The 19008-nt window shown below is 41.2% G+C and overlaps 1 protein-coding gene and 1 non-coding gene across 3 annotated transcripts in view; one reads left to right on the top strand and one right to left on the bottom strand.

Annotated features, from left to right (window-relative positions):
* Nucleotides 1-2770: 2770 nt before the first annotated feature.
* The window catches only part of vps16 (VPS16 core subunit of CORVET and HOPS complexes), a 100252-nt gene continuing 84014 nt past the window's right edge, over nucleotides 2771-19008 (bottom strand). The window contains exons 20-24 of one of the 2 annotated variants that reach the window (XM_078551781.1): nucleotides 18212-18289; nucleotides 9282-9451; nucleotides 7334-7430; nucleotides 7131-7234; nucleotides 2771-3753 (exon numbers count right to left, since the gene is read on the bottom strand). In XM_078551781.1, coding sequence (XP_078407907.1) covers nucleotides 3609-3753; nucleotides 7131-7234; nucleotides 7334-7430; nucleotides 9282-9451; nucleotides 18212-18289 — 594 coding nt within the window. In that variant the 3' untranslated portion in view covers nucleotides 2771-3608. Of the gene's footprint in view, nucleotides 3754-7130; nucleotides 7235-7333; nucleotides 7431-8880; nucleotides 9184-9281; nucleotides 9452-18211; nucleotides 18290-19008 lie in introns of those variants that run through there. The other variant, XM_078551782.1, reaches the window with a different exon arrangement.
* LOC144687006 (U6 spliceosomal RNA) lies at nucleotides 18639-18741 on the top strand. The gene has a single exon (XR_013578043.1). It is a non-coding gene; the product is annotated as a U6 spliceosomal RNA (small nuclear RNA).

Genomic DNA, 19008 nt, shown 5'->3' with positions numbered 1-19008 from the left:
CAGGGATTTGAAAGAAAAGGATGAGAATTTTAAAATCAAGACTTTGCTCGACCGGGAACCAATACAGGTCAGCAAAGGTGGTTGGGGAATGGGACTTGTTGCAAGTTAAGACACGGGCAACAGAGTTTTAGATGATCTCAAGTTTACAGAGGGTAGAATGTAAGAGACCAGCCCAGAGTGTGTTGGAATAGTCGAGTCTAGAGGTAACGAAGGCAAGGATAAATCCAGGAATTACCTGCCAGCCAGTTTAATCTCAATGCTTGGAATATTTTTAGAGATGCTAATTCAGGACTGAGTTTTGGATAAGGGTGGATTAATTAAGGAATGCCAGCACAGATTTATTAAGGGCAATTTGTGTTTGACTAACTTGATTGAGTTTTTTGAAGAAGTAACAGAGAAAGTTAATCAGGGTAGTGTGGTCAATGTGTGGATGTATATAGGCTTCCAAAAGGTACTTGATAAAGTACCACATAACAGGTGTTATGATCCTTGGCCAGACCCTGGGATGTGGGGGAAGATCCAGTTAGAGACGACTAACATTTTGTTTACAGTAGAGAAAGTTTGAGGTTCAAGATGCTTACAATGTGAATAAAGCCACAAGATTCCACGGGAATAAGCTTTACTATATAAGTTCAGAAAGATAAAACAATTTACAATATCTATCTTATAATCTAACATTCAGGGTATGAGGTACATTTGAATTTACAGGCAAATAGTGGTCGGACACACCACACTGCACAATAGATGATGTGACCAAAACAGATTCCATGAATTTCTCAATAGCCCACCCAGATGTTTTTCAAATTGTGAGCCAACCAATCTCAATGAAACTGTGTCTTTCTCACAAGGGTTTCCAGTCTCCACATTTAGATCTCGCCTTGGAATTCTCTCCAAAAGTTGCTCCCACTCAGACATCTTCAACAATTACCCATCTTACAGCGTTTCAATCTCGCCTTCCAAGATTCTTGGATTTCCGAGCACACTCAAGCTTCACCTTCCATGCACAATCGCACGTCTCGGTCGTGCCAAGCAGAACATTACTGGTCTAAAGATCCCAACAGCTCACAGCATGGAGTCACCCACCTTTGGCTACCTTCTTGGATCTTCACTCCCTGCAACACTTTCTTGAATTTGGAGCCTATTGCCCTGCTCTGTTCTTATAACTTCACTTAACGGAACCTATTTCTGTCCTCTGTCTTCATCCCTTACCTGGGACTACCTTTTTGGAATTCTCCCTGTCCCTGGATTGGGACCTCTCCCTGTCCCTGGAATGGGACCTCTTCCTGTCCCTGGAATGGGACCTCTCCTGTCCCTGGTGGGACCTCTCCCTGTCCCCTCCCATGTCCTGCTCCCTGGGACATACTCACTATGATCATGTTCCCTTCCATGTCATCTGACCTGCCTCTTCACACTGTTTCCCATTTTCCCTTCTGCGCACATGTGCAGAGCTGGTCCCCAGCCTAAAGAACGCAAAACAACCAAACTGCACGTGCATTTCCCGGCAGGCGCATGCATGGAAGGCCCGAGATTCGTCGGGAACTGGAGTTCCTGACCTCCAAAGGTAAGTATAGGTTTCTTAACACAGGCTTATCAGCAAAGTTGAAGCCCATGGAATAAGAAAGACTATGGTGACATGGATACCAAATTAGCTGAGTGACAGGAAACAGAGGAGTGGAGAACGGTTGTTTTTCAGACTGGAGGAAGTTATACACTGGAGTTCCCTATGGGTAGGATCACTACTTTTCTTGATTATATTAATGACCAAGACTTGGGTGAATGGAGCACAATTTCAAAATTTGCAGATGATACAAAACTTGGAAGTATTGTGACCTGTGAGGCAGATAAAGTTAGGCTTCAAGAGAACATAAACAAACTGGTGGAGTGGGTGAACATGTCACAACAGAGAGACCTGGGGGCATATGTGCACAAATTGTTGCAGGATAGGTTGAGAAACGGTTTATAAATAGAACCATAAAGTACAAAAGCGAGGAACCTTTATAAAGTACTAGATTAGACTCAGCTGGAGTATTGTGCCCAATTCTGGGAACCCGCATTTTAGGAAGGATATGAAGACTTTAGGGAATGTGCAGAAAAGATTTACCAGAATATTTCCAGGTATGAAGGACTAGTTATGAGGATAGACTGGAGAACCTGGGTTTTTCTCTTTAGAGAAGATTGAAAGGAGATTTGATGGGTCACGAGGGGTCCAGACCAAGTAGATAAAGAGGAGCTGTTCATTTTGGTGGAAGGGTCAAGGACCAGGGTACACAGATGTAGTGTGACTGACAGAAGAACCAAAAGAGACACTAGAAAACTTTTTTTTAAACGCAGCAAGTGGTTAGGATCTGCAATGCGCTGCCTAAGAGGGTGGTTGAGGCAGATTCAATTGTGGCTTTAAAAAGGGAATTAATAAGCATCTGAAGATTTTTAAAAATTGCAGAGTTGTGGAGAAAGGGCTGGAAAGTGGGACTAGCTGAATTGCTCTTGCAGAGACTCAGTACAGGCTAAATAGTCTTCTTCTGTGGAGGAACCATTCTATGATTCAATAACATAACCACTATGCTACAGTTCTAGACAACAATGCATTTCAATTGTTCACTTGTGCCAACTCACAGGCAATTTTGTACTGTAGTCTTGCACCAGATAGGAACTGCCTTCAGCTCACTGCTGAACCCAGGCATTCATTTTCATAAGCTGAAAAAATTGAATTATTATACATTCTTTTAGCTATAAAATCTACAACATGAGAGTTATTTACCAATAAATAAAATGACAGCAAAATAAAGAAATGTTTATTCAATTGGTTCCTTCAAAATTACAGCAAAACACAGGAACATTTATATGATAGATATTTATCACTGCAATACTCCTCTCTTTCTGTAGTTACATATTAACACAAATCAGCATCATTGACGATTAAGCTATTAAGTATAGTGTGACAATTATAAGTTATGTTTTATAAGCAAAATATCCTTGGTTCAGAGATCTCTAATCAACTGGAATGAGCGAAGGCAGTTAGTTAAAGAAACTATCTTTCCAGGGACATGTCAAATATACTACCACGTTATCTCCAAATAGAAGCTTTTCAATTCTGTACTTGCTTCTCCTGATTTTGCAGAGATAAGAAATTGTAATGATTTTAAGTATAATTTTAATCTATTACTATACCAAAAGTCCACGAAGACATTTGTGTCTTGTTTTAAAGCAGAATAAATATAACATAATTAACTGTGCTTTTAGTCTCCTTCATTTTTCACTGATTTTCTTTGGGTTAATGGAGTAACTTAGTTTTAAGTCATTTACACATCGGTGCAGTCTCTAATATCAGATTTAAAGCTAATATTTTACCATACAAGAGAAATCTAAAACATGTGCATAATCAGCATTTCTATGGTGACACAAATGTTAAATTAAAGTATTTCAACTTTTTCATGTTTCAATAATTTGCCATTTTATCATTCATATCCACATGAGTATTTGTATTTCAAACAGAACTGTACATGAGATTAGCAATGAACATATATTCAAGCGTTAAAAAAACAAACAGCTAACTCCTCAGTGATCAGTGGGGAACATGGTCAAACACAATGTCATCTTTGAAAAGTATCTTATTTCTTTAAAATCTGAGCTTTTGCTCGGTTAATTTTTTCTATAATTAACTGATCAGTGGCTGGTGTACACTTTGAAAGAATAGTGTTCAACTCGCTTTCATTCTTGCGTTCTGTTGCAGTTTCCACAGCTTGTTCTAGGTCTCTGTGTTAAAGATACAAAACAAAGATAAAAGAGATTAGAACTATACCAGGAACACAATTCAGACTGTAACACATAGACCAAAATCCCATCAGTTTAAAGGATAAACACAAGTGCTAGAAATCTGAAATGCATGGCAGGCCAGTCAATTATTGCAAGAAAAAAAGGTTAATATTTTCAGCATCTTCAATAGACTTTGGTGAAAGTTATCACTTATGTCACGACTCACTGGGGATAGTGCGCTGTATTATCAAGCCCCACTGTTCCCCGAGCTGCGACAAATGTGAAGAGTTTGACCAAACCACCAGATTGCCCCAATTCTACCTAAATGTTTAATTTAGGTTAACAGAATACGAGCACCAGGTTTGTAAACTTAATAAGTAAATAACTGTCTATTGAACAAACTGTCGTTAACCAGTGGCAAAAGAAAGAAATATGGACTGCTAATTTCTAACTCTGTAACTTATAAACTCTACCCCTTCTTAAATCCCTACACACACACACATGACACATAAGACACACAAATCATGAATTTTAAGGGTGGGATAAAATAGTTCAATAGCATCAATTCTGGAGTACAGGATTCGATGGATTGATTTTGATCGATGTCTTCCAAATTCTTTTCAGTTCTTGTTGATGACACGAGGTGGTCTTCCAGCACTTTCAGTATTTAGTTTGGTTGAGCGCTTGCCTTTCAATGTCTCTAATTTTCCCCTTTTGCCTCTTGACAGGGGTTTTCAGAGAGAGAGTGCACAGATTATAGAAATTTGAGAAGGAAAAACCAGCTAGCTAATATTGTAGAATTACTGGAATCTTCCACACACAGGAGAAACGTTTTAGGTCTTGTTCCTTTCAGGTTAGGAGCAATTCTGCTGCACTGCTTCTCACACAAAACCTGGTCACCTGGTTAGCAGCCAATTAAAACGTTGTTGCCAGGCAGCTCCCTTGGTCCAGGACTCCTTTCCGGCACCAAGCTGTCTTTCATGGCACACACTGTTCCAGGACTGCAACCTTGTATATATCTCTCAACCCGTACCAGTGGACATGTCTTTTAACCTGTGGCCATTTTAATTTTAATCCACAGTCCAACAGGAAATAAAAAGACATGTTCTTTACAACAGTCCAACAGAAATAAAATGCTATGTTCCTTACACTTGAAATATATTTTCTGATAAAATCCATGATGAAATTTCTGCACTTCTTATCCACAAAACTTGATTTTCAGCTGTCACATTTTTTTGCGTCAACTTTTTGCCATCAGAAATTCTTATGTCTCTTTTTATAATGGGTTTTGTCTAAAGTAGCTTGCAGGCTACGGAATTAGTCTAACAAACCAGAAGCTGTGATTACAAATCCACTATGGCAGGCTGGGAAACAAATTCAATAGTCTTGATAATTTGTGGGCCAGTATCAGATAAAATGACCACAAAAGTTGCAGGGTTCTTGCAAAAACCTAACTGGTTAGCTATTGACCCTCAGGTAAAATAAAAACTGTTATCCTTATTTGGTATAGCAACATTGCTAAATTATGTAATTGACCTTTAATGCTCTCCAGGAAAATAGAGATGAGCAATAAGTCACAGCTTAAATCTTCCGGTCAGCAGCAATGCTGCACACTTTGCTGCTGTCCACCATGATTTGCCCAATCCGACTCCACTGCCCATTTCTTCCAGAATCTTGCAGACCTGGGCTGATACAGAAATGGGCAGTGCAGTGTCTCCTGTCTAATTCCAGTGAGCAAAGTAGAGTTAGGGAAAGGAGAGGACACTTTTTTTTTTTTACAGCAGTAGCTGCTGTATTTGAATAAGTATTTAAAGGTTCAGTCTTTTAATGAATTTGTGTGAGTTAGTGAGTGGGTGAGGTGGGTGGTAGGTAAGTGGTGAGTGGGCAGTCGGGTGAGTGAGTGGGGTAGTTAGGTAGGGGTGGGCGGATAGTCAAGTTGGGGAGATTGTTGGGGGGGGCGGGGGTAGACTGATGGTCAGGGGGAGTTGTTGTAGAGTGATCGGTGGGGGGTGGAAGGTGGTGTCAGTTGTGGAGTTACCCAGGTGTTAAACTAGGTTTTAAATTGTCTAACATTTCCTGGGTAAATATCAAGGTAAGTCGTGCAGATCTAGCACAAGTCTCTGCCCTAAGATCAGGGGTGGAGATGTTTGCGCAGAGCCCCGTGCAGCAGAGAATTGCCCATCGGAAGTTTGAACCTCCCGGGCGATCACCACATATGTCTGCACATCAGGACTTCTGCAGGGCTCTGTCACACATCTTCCATTGTACATCCGGTCTCTGATGATATAGGGACTGGAAGATTTGGGCTACCATCTTGCCAAGGTTGCTCAAATTCATAATAATAAAAAAACTTGGAACTTTCCCCCCAAAATTGATCAAGAAGCTTTTTAAAAATAGTTTTTAATGTTTTAATTCGTATATTGACATTCCTATTGACCAAAAGGATCAAACAAAGTAAACTTTCAGCAGAATAATAATTCACAATAACATGATCAAATTTATCAACTGAATTCATTTTTGTATCATCTTAAACTTTTATTAGTTTTCATTTGACATCCTCAGCCACTCCCAAGAGCTAAACTTAGACTTGATATTTTAGGGCAGAGCTAAGTAAGATTCTGTATGCTATGAATTGATACTGGTTTCTTCACAGAGCATGTGCTGTGTACCTAATTTCTCAGGGTGCATAAGTACTGTTCACTTAACTGTATTGATGGGGTATTTTTCTTTAACTTCTAGCTATGTCTACTGAGTTTTTTCCAAGTAATTTGGAGAGAAAAATGGCAAATTTCAGAACTTTTAGAATCAGAGCTTCAAGCACAGGACACCATTAGGCACATCATGCTATGTTGGCACTTGAAAGAACTATTGAATCAGGCCCACTCCCCTCTTCTTCCCCCACAACCCTGCAAAGCTTTTGTTTTCATGTTTATTCATGTTTAATTTATATTAAAATCCTTTCTTTTAAAAAAGTGTACAAAAGGAAAAATGAAATTGCTTTTTATAAACTTCATAAAGTGCATTAAACTGAAGAATGGGGGAGAAAAACAGATAGAGAGAAAGTGAGGGAGAGATAAACAGAAACAGAAAGGAATCGAAACAGAAGTGGGTTCCAGCTGTACACAGAAACCTCAGTCTTAAGAGGGAAAAAAAAGAAATTAAAACATACATCTCCAAACAGGTAGGAATATCTTTAGTGTTCAAACGCATTAATTTTGGGCAATGTACTGAATCATGTCACAGTTTGGTGTCAGATTAGAAGGGGACTGAGATTATAAGGTTTTGAAGATGACACAAAGCTGTAGCAAAGCAGAGGGTCATGAGAGTTCCAATAAATTTATAAGCTTAAAAATTGCAGTAAACTTCTTTTTACTTACCCAACCATTATATATCCTTTCACTTTCTGCTCTGGACTGACCTTTGCTACGTATTTCTTAGCCTCATTCTTGTTACGATGCTTCACGCAGATTTCAACAAAAGGCTGGTAAATGGGATAAAAGCAATGTTTTAAAAGAACAATTTTGGTAACAATTGAATATGAAAACACACCATATAGTGTTCAAGATCACAGAACAAGTACCATATATCCTATTGGGGACTTCTTGCTTTTAGAAAATTTCTCAAGTTCCTCCCAGTCTTCTTTCATTGCCAGTGCAGCAATCTTCAACCACCAAAACCTGAGTATCACACAAAAAGCTGTTACACTTTAAAGTGATTAGGATTTTTACACTCAGAACATACGAGATAAAACACTTCTAGTGTGCTCCAACAAAAACAAAAATGCTGGAAAAACTCAGCAGGTCTGACAGCATCTGTGGAGAGAAAGACAGAGTTAACGTTTCGAGTCCATACGACTCTTCTTCAGAGCTGAGTTTTTCCAGCATTTTTTGTTTTTGTTTCAGATTTCCAGCATCCACAGTATTTTGCCTTTACTTTTAGTGTGCTGTTTGTTTTCAGCGTTGTAAGCTACAGTGCCATCTCCTGACTGCAAATCACTCTGGCCTTTCCTGTTTAACAAAATCAACATTCATCACCACCATACATGCTGCACTAACAGAGGCACAGCAATTATTTAAAAATTAATCTCCTGTGTAAATAGCTGGACCAAAAATCAGCATGCCTTAGATTGTGCCCATTCTTAACTTTATTAGTATTATTTCTCAAAACCAGTTAAAAGTACAAACTGTTTTCCCTATTTCTGGCATTGATTTAAAACATACACCACATTTTACCCTCGAAGTTTTTTGCTATAGTGTTTCCTGAATTATCAAATGTCTGTAGCATAGTGCATCAGTAGTGAAGGACACAGGTCTGATTCTTGCTGCTTTCTACACTCCAGAGTTTCAGATTTCAACTGTACTGCTTTGAGAATGCACCAGGTAGAAGTCAGGTTTCTCTTCACAAGGTAAGGGGAAATCATTAAAAAATCTGTGTTGGTGTGTGCCTTCTAGGCTGCAGTTATCACAGTTCTGATTTCTAATAACCACCATTATGGTAGATACTTGAACTCCCCCTGGAGTGCTGAGTATAGCCACCCCCCAATTCTCATTTTAGACATGAGTTCCGACAAAAGAACATCAATGCTAAATATTAATGGCCCAGATTTTGCAGTTGTAATGAAAGCAAAACTATCAGCATTTTCCATCATTAAAATTATGAAACCGACAGAAATTTCATACGCAGTTAAACACAGAAATCCAGAAGTTGTTTTCAGTGATTCCCTGCTCCACCACAGTGTAAATTGTTCCCTGCAATAGAAATCTTTAGAAATCACTTGAATTAACATTAACTCCATTTTTTACACTCTAATCTTGCTGTAAAAACCTATTAAAAAGTTACGCCTTGTTGAATGAAGTCTGAAAGGGTTTTTAAACTGTGTACTAAGTCATAATTACTTATGAACAATCTCTCTGGCCCAGAAAAACTAATTTTATATTCGTAGAATGTCAAATTTCTCCATTATGAAAAAAACCCATAGACTTTTAAAATAATAATTAGTTATTGTTTATGATATTTGCCTGTCCCAATCTTTATTTTATTTTCTGCAAAATTATTAAAAGTGAAAGATAATCAGGATTCTTCCTAGTTTGTGGTCTGTGAGAAGTCTTCAATGTGGCTGGCTGCTTACCCTGCTTGATGACTGTTGCAAGACTCCAGAGACCCACTATCGTTGGTATTAGAATCAAATTAATGCCATGAAAGACAAAATCCATGTCACAGAAGTCATTAACGATGAGCATCTTTCTTTGGGGTTAGGGGCGAGCACTGTCATTTCACCACTGACCACAAAATTTGGGCCATTAACTCTGTTTTTCGCTCCACAGAGGCTGCCCTGACCTATTGAGTATTTCCAGCATTTTATGTTTTTATTTCAGATTTCCAGCATCCCACAGTGAGCCTGACTCCTGGTTATACTTTAGCCTGTTTTTCCTTAAAGTTACAAAAAAGGATTGATTTAGTCACTACATAAATTGCTACAGATCTTAATGAATTATTTCAATGGGAACACTCAGAGGCTCTGATCATACCTTTTGTCAGGAATTTTGAAGTCTTTGTAAAGCTGTTCAGCTTGTTTGTGCTTGCTTTCCAATAACAATGTGTAAACAGTTTCATGTAAGGATAAATCTAGATATGTTTCTCCAGATTCTTTCTGCAAGCGAAACTGATATCGCACCAATTTTATCTGTTCTTCTGTGATCTAGAATTTGATAGAGAAGACAGTTTAAATACACAACAGGGCTATTATTTTTAATTGTCTCACAACAAGGAGGTTTCCTCTGCATATTAATCCTGCAAAAGCTTTTATCTTTCCTATGCCCCTGCCTCCTCTTTTGAAGGTTCTAACATCAGTCCGGATATTGGTATGTGCAGACCTCAGGTTTCTCCTCCAAGTAGTCATTTTTCATGCATAAGCATAGGCAGTTCAACTATAGAGAGTATCACACACAACCAAAACACACGCACACACTCTCAGAGGCACGCACACTCTCGGACCCACACACACTCTCTAGTGCAGGTCACTGATTAGCAATCCACAGTAAGTTTTTCTCCTAACTTTTCTCCCTGGTCTGAAAGCATCAAAGCCAATTGCAACTCCCCAATCGGTTCCAAATGAAGTCAATAGAAAAACAAAAATCAAACGATTATCTGGTCATATTACACTGCTGTTTATGGGACCTTGTGTGCAAATTGGCTGCCACATTTTCTACATTATAACAAAGATTTTACTTCAAAAGTATTTCTTTGGTTGTAAAGGGCTTTTGGACATTCTGAAGTTCTGAAAGGGACTACACCAACACTAAGCCTTTTTTCCTCCCATACTACCATACCATGATATGGTATAACCAGAAAGCCATACCGGTAGATAAGTGGGGGAGGAAAGGTAAGAGAATGAAGGGAAGGAGCTTAATCTCCTAAAATTGTGTTACTCAATTACTCAACATGTGAAACTTCAAGGAGTGTATTAGAACTTAGGAATTGTGCACAACATATAATAAAATTTAGGATAGATTATGGAGTACTTTTCATTAAGTAGTAGCTTTTCAACTAGGATATCTTGATGCACTGCGCATTGCTTTTGAGGTTAATCATAAGCAATCAGCCTGCTGCCCTTGTTGTTCAGGTCATGGTCATACCAAGCAATTTGCATGTTAGTCCTTATTGCAAAGCAATTGGAGTACAAGAGTGAAGAAGTCTTACTGCAATTGTATAGGACCTTGGTGAGACCACTCAGTTTTGGTCTCTTTACCTAAGGAAGGTTATAACTTGTCTTAGAGGGAGTGCAGCAAAGGTTCACGAGACTGATGTATGGAATGAGGGGATTCTCCTATGAGGAAACATTGAATTGATTAGCCTATATACGCTAGAGTTTAGAAGAATGAGAGTGATTTCATTGAAACATAAAATTTTTAAGGGGCTTGACAGGGTAGAGGCTGGGAGGATGTTTTCCCAATGAGGGAAGCTAGAACTAGGAGTCACAGTCTCGGAATAAAGCACCAGTCATTTAGGACTGAGATGAGGTCAAATGTCTTCATGCAGAGTTATGAATGTTTGGAAGTTTCCAGCTCAGAGAGCTGTGGATGCTCAGTTGTTAAGTATATTTAAGACAGCGATGAGCAAGTTTCTGGATATTCAGAGAACCAAGGGATATAGGGATAGTGGGGGAAGGTATAGATGAGGTATCAGCTGCAATCTTATTGAATGGCAAAGCAGGTTCGAGTGGTTGAATACTGCTGCTCTTCTTTCTTGCGTTCTTTTGGCCAATTGGGTGATTTTCTGGGGGGGCCCACATTTTTGTATGTTGCGCAGTGTGTTCATGTACAGGTTAAGAAACTAATCACTGCATCAAAGAAATTCAAGCCAACGCTTCCAATTGGCAGCTTCTGAAGAATCTTCAATAAATGCCAGATTTCTGTAATTATACTTAAAATATACTATTTTGAAGACTCTTCAAATTTATCAGCCAGTGTCCTTCTGGTCAAAAGCAAAATAATGCAGATGCAGGAAATCTGGAATAAAAACGGAAAATTCGGGAAAAACTGAGCAGGCCAGGCAGCAAACTGTGGAAAGAAAAACAGTTAACATTTCAGGTTGATGACCTTATACCATAACTGAAAAAGTTTAAGAGATGAAACAGGTTTTAAGTACAGAGGCAGGGAAAGCACAAGGATGTAGATGGGGAGAACTAAAGGGATTGGGCGGAATGCAGGAGAGAGTAAATGACAAAATTGATGATGGTGTAATGCAAAAGGAGATGGTAATGGGACAAGAAACAAAAAGATGGGTCTAGAGCAGGTGTAAATGGGATTAGAACCATTACCAACAGCCTTCATCCAAAAAAAAGCAGCAGAGATTACAGCCTGAATTGTTGAATTCAATTTTGAGTCTGGAAGAATGTAAAGTACCAAAATCGAAAAATGAGGAGCTCTTTCCCAAGTGACGTTGAGTTTCATTGGAAGGATGCAGGCGCCCAAGAACAGAGAGGTCAGTGGGAGTATGGCAGAGAATTGAAACAATAGATGACCTGAAGCTCAAGGTCAAGCATGCAAGCTGAATGGAGGTGCACCGCAAAACAGTCACCCAATCTGCATCTGGTCTCCCCAATGTAGAGCAGAATATATTGTGCACAGTGAATACAGTATACATAACTCATTGTTTTACCTAGAAGGAGTGTTTGGGAACTTGGAAGGTGGGAAGGGAAGAGATAAAAGGGCAGGTGTTGGATCTGTGTTTGCCTTGGAAGTTGCCATGGGAAGGGAAGAGGATAGTGAACTGATTAAGAAGTGGACTAAAGGTTTGAGAAGGGAGCGGTTCCTTCAGAATATGGAAAGGGGAGAGGAAGGAAATCTGTTTGGTAGTGATGTCACGCTAGAGGCGGCAGATATAGCAGAGAATGATCCGTTGAATGTAGAGGCTGGTTGGGTGGAAGGCAGGGACAAGAGGAATCCTATCATGGTTCTGGGAGGGAGGGGAGATGTGAAAGTGTGAGAAATGGACTAGAAATTATAGATGCTCCTGTCAACCACTGTGGAGGGTAAGTGTGGGGGGCAGAACCCTTGGGAGAGGAAAGAGGAAGATTTATGGGAACCACTGGTGTGGCATCATCGGAACAGATGTGAGGGAGAAGGAATAACTGGGAGAGTGAGAGTCCTTACAGGAAGTGGGGTGCAAAAGAAATGTAGGCAAAGTAGCTGTGAGAGTCAGTGGACTTCTAATGGATATTGGTCAACGATCTATCAGGTGTCAAGGACTGCAAGTTACAGCAAGCTCTTGGATATCAATGCAACTCCAGATCCTCCTGCCCTTCACTTTAGTCTGACTCCATTCTTAACTCCAATCTCACCTCTTGCTGTATTTTCAATATCCCTCCTGATCTTCCTCTCTCTGACTACAAACGTCAGCCCTTAGCAAAGGTCTCAGCTTCATCCCCTTATGTCCCTCACATCAATGAATTTCGAGTTTGGCACAATGCTAAACTCTTCTTCCAAGGCCTTCACCTCCAAGCCCACCTATTTGGCCAGGAGTCTTTCCCCATACACATTGGAACCCTTCTCCCATCTTCAGAATTCTCATTCCACCTGCACCCTTCCTACTGGTCTTTTACCCTCTCTAGATCCTTTTGTTGAGAACTGCCAGTGTGACAGCAAGCACTTCTGTTTCTATGCTCCACTCACTCCCTGCAACCTATCTCCTGAACTCGCAGCACTCCATTCTCTCAGGTAAAACCCTAACACTGTCATCAAACTTGCTGACAAGGGTGCTGCTGTTGTTTGGTGAACCGATCTCTACCTAGCAGAGGCTGAATACCATCTTTCCAGCACTTCCTCCTATCTCCCTTGGACAATGATCCATCATGAATATCAAGCCACTGTTTCCAAGACTGTCACTGATCTCATCTCTTCTAGAGATCTTCCCTCTACAGCCTCCAACCTCATTGTCCAATCCCATGCAGCCCACTTCTACTTCTTTCTCAAGATCCACAAATAGGACTGCCCTGATGGACCCATCATTTCAGCCTGTTCATGCCCCACAGAACTGATGAAGAAATCCACTTAATTTTTCTTCTACCTTATTCAGTCTCTTCCCACCTACAACCACAACTCTTTCAACGTCCTCTGCAGCTTTAACAGTTTCCTGTTTCCTAGTCCAAATATAGTCTTCTTTTCATCATGGACGTCCAATCCCTTGACAACTCCAATCCCCGTCAGAAGAGCCTGAGAACTCATGTTTTTTTCCCTTGAATGGAGGCCCACCAAGCCCCCATCCAAAGCCTTCTTCCCCTGCCTAACTGAGTTTGATCTCACATTGATGACCTTCCCCTTGACTCCATTCAATTCCTCCAAATAAAAAGTGTTGAAATGGGAACCCATATTGGCCCTAGCAATGTCTACCTTTTCATGGGATACATGGAACATTCTTTGTTCCAGTGCCACTCAGGTCACCTCCTTCACCCCTTCTTCCGGTACATTGATGATGGTATCAGCATAGTCATTTTCCGGCTCTTCCCGTCCTCAAGCTGAAGGACTCCTTGACTACATTTCCTCCCACTCCATTTCCTGGAATGCCTCTATTCCATTCTTAGTTTCTCCGTGTCTGTCGCAACCATTCTCTGAATGCCACCTTCCGTACCAGTGTTCCCAGTGTCTTCCCTTTTCCTCATCCAAGGACACTCCCCATTTCTTGTCAGATCCCTCAACTGTATATGTTCTATTTCCTCCACATTTTCACTTACACCTTCCCTTCCTCCAAAGACCACAATAGGGTGCCCCTGATCCTCGCCTTCCACCCCTCCATTCAATAATCATCCGTCACCATTTCTGCTATCTTCAGCCTGATGCAACCATCAAATGCGCCTTTTCCTCCTCTCCAATTTCAGCATTCCAAAGAGATCCTTCCCTCTATGAACATCTGGTCTACTCCTCAATCACCTGCAACATCCCCTTCTCTTCCCATGGTGCAAGTGAATGAGATACAAAACTTGCCCTTTTATCGCCTCCCTTCCCACCTTTCCAAGGTCCCAAACACTCCTTCCAGAGAAACAGGTACTTGTACTTCTTTCAATTTAGTGTACTGTATTTGCTGCTCATGATGTCACCTCCTCTACATTGGGGAGACCAAATGCAGATCGGGCAATCACTTTATGGAATGCCCCCAATTAGTCCACAAGCGTAACCCTGAAATTCCTGTTGCCTACTATTTTAATTCTCTGTGGCTCTCCCAGTCTTGACCTCTCTGTCCTTGGCCTCCTACACTGTTGTAAAGAAACTCGATATAAGCTTGAGGAACGGCATCTCATCTTGTTTAGGCACTTTCCAGCCTTCTTGACTCAACACTGAATTCACCAATTTCTGACTATAACCACTGCCTCCATTTTGTCAGATAGCAGCTGTTGGTGAATCTGTTTTTCTTATTTACACCTCCTATAGACCCTTATTTTATTTTCCCACTTTTCCCATTTCCTTTTATCTTGCAGCATCATCCCATTTATTTATTTCTATTCTTTCAGGTGATATGAGCATCGCTAGTAAGGCCAGCATTTGTTGCCCATCCCTAATTGCTCGAGAAGATGGTGGTGAGCCACCTTCTTGAGCTGCTGCAGTCGGCCTGGTGCAGGTACACACACAGTGCTGTTATGAAAGGAGTTCCAGGATTTTAATCCAGCAAGTGAAGGAATGGCGATATAGATCCAAGTCAGGATAGTTTGTGACTTGGAGGGGAACTTGCAGGTGGTGGTATTTCCGTGCATCTGCTGCCCTGGTCCTTCTAGGTGGTAGAGGCCATGGGTTTGGAAGGTGCTGCCAAAGAAACTTTGGTGAATTGCTGCAGTGAATTTTCCATATGGTACACACTGCTGCCACTGTGTGTCAATGGTAGTGGGAGTGAATGTTTAAGGTGGTGGATAGGGTGCCAGTCAAGTTGGCTGCTTTGTCCTGGATATTGTCAAGCTTCTCGATTGTCACTGAGGCTGCATTCCTCCATCATACCCCTGACTGTGCCTTGTAGATGACTTTGTGGAGTCAAGAGGTGCAAGACTCACCTCAGCATTCCCAACCTCAGACCTGTTCTTGTAGCCACAGTATTTATATGGCTGGTCCAGTTGTGTTTCTGGTCAATAATAACCTCCAGGATGTTGATAGTGGGGGATTCAGCAATGGTAATGCCACTGAATGTCAGAGGAAGAGGGTTAGATTCTTTCTTGTTGGAGATGGTTGTTACCTGGCACTTAAGTGGCAAATAAATTTGTGTCACCTATCAGCCCAAGCCTGAATGTTGTCCAAGTTTTGCTGCATTTGAAAATGGACTGTTTCAGTATCTGAGGAGTCGCGAATAGTACTGAACATTGTGTAATCGTCAATCAGTGAACATCCCCAATTCTGACATTATAATGAAGGGAAGGTCATTGATGAAGTAGCTGAAGATGGTTAGGCCTAGGACGCTACCCTGAAGAACTCCTGCAGCAAAGTCCTGTGAGTGAGGTATTGGTCTCCAACAACCACAACCATCTTACTTTGTGCTAGGTATGACTCTAATCAGTGGAGACATCCCCCCACCCCTGATTCCCATTGATTTGAATTTTGCCAAGGACCCTTGATGTCACACTCAGTCAAATGTTGCCTTGATGTCAAGGGCAGTCACTCTTACCTTACCTCTTGTGTTCAGCTCTTTTATCCATGCTCGAACCAAGGCTGTAATAAGGTCAAGAACCTAACAGCCCCGGTGGAACCTAAACTGAGCATCAGTGAGCAGGTTATTGCTGTGTAAGTGCTCTCAGAAGGTATTATCGACACTGATTTCATCATTTTGCTGATGGTTGACAGTAGGCTGAGTAGGCAACAGGCTGGGTTGGATTTGTCCTGCTTTTTCTGGACAGGACACACTTGGGCAATTTTCCACATTGTTGGGTGGATATCAGTGTTGCAGCTGTACTGGAACTACTTGGCCCGGGAAGTGGCTAGTTCTGGAGCACAAGTCTTCAGTACTATTGCGGGATGTTGTCAGGGCCCATAGCCTTCGCAGTACCCAGTGCCTTTAGCCATTTCTTCATATCACGTGGAGTGACTCGAATTAGCTGGCATCCATGATGCTGGGGACCTCAGGAGGAGGCCGAGATGGATCATCCACTCGGCACTTCTGGCTGAACATGGTTGCAAATGCTTCAGCCTTGTCTTTTGCACTGATATGCTAGGCTCCCCCATCACTGAGGATGGGGATATTTTTGGAGTCTCCTCCTCTGGTTAGTTGCTTAATTGCCAATCACCATTCATGACTGGATGTGGCAGGACTGTAGAGCTTTGATATGATCCATTGGTTGTGGGATCGCTTAGCTCTGTCTATCATGTGCTGCTTTTGCTGTTTGGCAAGCCAGTAGTGTTATATGTTATAGCTTCACCAGGTTGATACCTCATTTTTAGGTGTGCCTGGTGCAGCTCCTGGCATAGCCTCCTGCATTCTTCATTGAACCAGGCTTGATATTAATGGTAGAGTGGGGGATATGCCTGGCCATAGGTTACAGACTGTGATTGAATACAGTGCTGTTGCTGCTGATGGCCCACAGCACCTCATGGATGCCAAGTTTTGAGTTGCTAGATCTGTTCCTAAATGATCCCATTCAGTAAGGTGGTAGTACCACACAACACGATGCAGGGCATCATTTAATCTCTTCTGCTTTTTGCCTTTCACCCTATCAGAGATGTTTCCTTTTTTTAAATCACCCCTCCTTTCCCCATCTCTGTATCTGCTTAAAAACCTGCTACAACAACCTGAATCATTAATTTTGTTTTTTGCTGCAAAGATACTGCCTCATCTGTTGAATTTTTCCAGTATTTTCTGTTTTTAGTTCTCCTAGTCAATCCCTACACATACTGTTTTTTTCCCTAAACTTGAAACAGCCGTAAAGAGCCACTCTGACTCATATTAGGGTAGAGCAGATTTTGAAAGCAATAGCTCACCCTTTACAACATCCTCCATTACATGGCAGATTTCCATTTCTACAACTACAACTTGCATTTACATAGCACCTTCGATGTAACAAAACGCTTCTTGGTGCGTCGTTGATGCATAATCAGGCAAAAATGGACAATAAGACAAAGAAGAGGTTTATGGTCAGCTTGAAAAGGAGGAGGGAGATGGAGAAATTCAGGGAGGGAATTCCTAAGTTTAGGACTTAGATGGCCGTAGGTACAGCCACTAGGTCGAGGGGGTGCAAAAGAAATCAGAGTCAGAAAGAGAGTTCATGGGGAGAATCGTACATTTGGAGGTGGTTACAGAGATAGGGAGGAGCAAGGTCATGAAGTGATTTAAATATAAGAATGAGAATTTTAAATTTAAAGTGTTGGGGGACCAGAAGGCATTATAAGGACAGGGAAGATATTTAACCATAAAATTAACTGCTATTGTGTTGGTGTAATAATTCAGAGTGCTGAAGCAATGGCTTGCCCCATAACAAACTCCGGACTTAAGCTGGATTGTCTGGTGCTATATTTTTGTAGTCTGGGGAGAAAAAAAGGGAAGAAAACAGGAATCGGCAACTTATCCAAGCCCTGTGGCTAACTGAAAACTAAATATCCCTCACACCCCTAAAAGGAATTAAAAACGTAAGATTTGTAAAAACTGTGCATAAAACTCCAGGGGATCCACAGCACAGAATGCAGTGCAGGTTTGGGTTTGAATCCCATTGTCACCACTGCAACGGTGGTGACATTTTACAGTTGGGCAAAGCCTGGAAAATTGCCACAGCACTGAATACGGTAGCCAAAATTCACAAACAGCACCAAAATGCAAGTAAAAAACAAAAGAAAAAAAAAGCAATCCTCCTCCATATAGTCTGTAAACATTATACAACAGAAACTTTATTGAAGATTTTCAAAGGTGTAATTTTTATTGGAACTTTTCAAACCACACACCAGCACAGAAAAAAAATACTGAGGCACTTGTATTTGTTTACAATTTCCATACATACCTTGGCAGCAAATTCATTCTTAGCTTTATTATATTCGTCCACAGCACTCTGCAAAGCAGCTACTCGCCCCTCGATTGTCTGATAAACACAGAAAGACAATTTAAAAACTAATACAGGGATTGCAATTTAAAACCAGAAAAAATAACCGATGGCAAGAAAAGGGGTCAATTCAAAATCTAGAAAATTCATAGGTAGAAGTAGATATCACGTTTGCAGCGGATTACAAAAGATTTACATTTGTCGCATTCACACTTATCATATGATCAGCAATTTGATGCAGTGACTTGTAAAATTTTGCACAGAGCTCAGATGACTCTGTAAATGCTAATTTCTGAGCAATAGATACGTTTTACACAAGGCTGCTGCTGCAACAAGTTCACGGTAAGCACACTTTATCAGTTGTTATCAATTACGCCTTTGGAGAAGTGAGCTTTGGCAGCACATATACTAAAATGGGAACGATACAGAGAAGATTAGCATGGTCCCTGCGCAAGGATGACATGCAAATTCGTGAAGCGTTCCATATAGACTGCCAGCTGTGAGCAGAGTGCAAGCGGCAACGGAAAAAGCTGGGAGTAAACCGGGAACGACCCGGGAGAACCGGCATCGGGAGTAAACTGGGAACAACCAGGTTGAACCAGCACTAGGAGTAAACTGGGAACAACCCGGGTGAACCAGCACGGGGAGTAAACCGGGAGAGAGAGACCAGCACCGGGAAATACTGGGAATAACCGGGACAGAGGCCGGGAATCTCACCCTCATCATGGAAACGGTCAGCCCCAGGACACAGATTTGAA

This window comes from Cetorhinus maximus, chromosome 11, assembly GCF_964194155.1.
Source record: "Cetorhinus maximus chromosome 11, sCetMax3.hap1.1, whole genome shotgun sequence".
Taxonomy (NCBI): domain Eukaryota; kingdom Metazoa; phylum Chordata; class Chondrichthyes; order Lamniformes; family Cetorhinidae; genus Cetorhinus; species Cetorhinus maximus.
The sequence above is the reverse complement of the archived record's forward strand: the minus strand, read 5'-3'. Positions and strand labels throughout refer to the sequence as shown.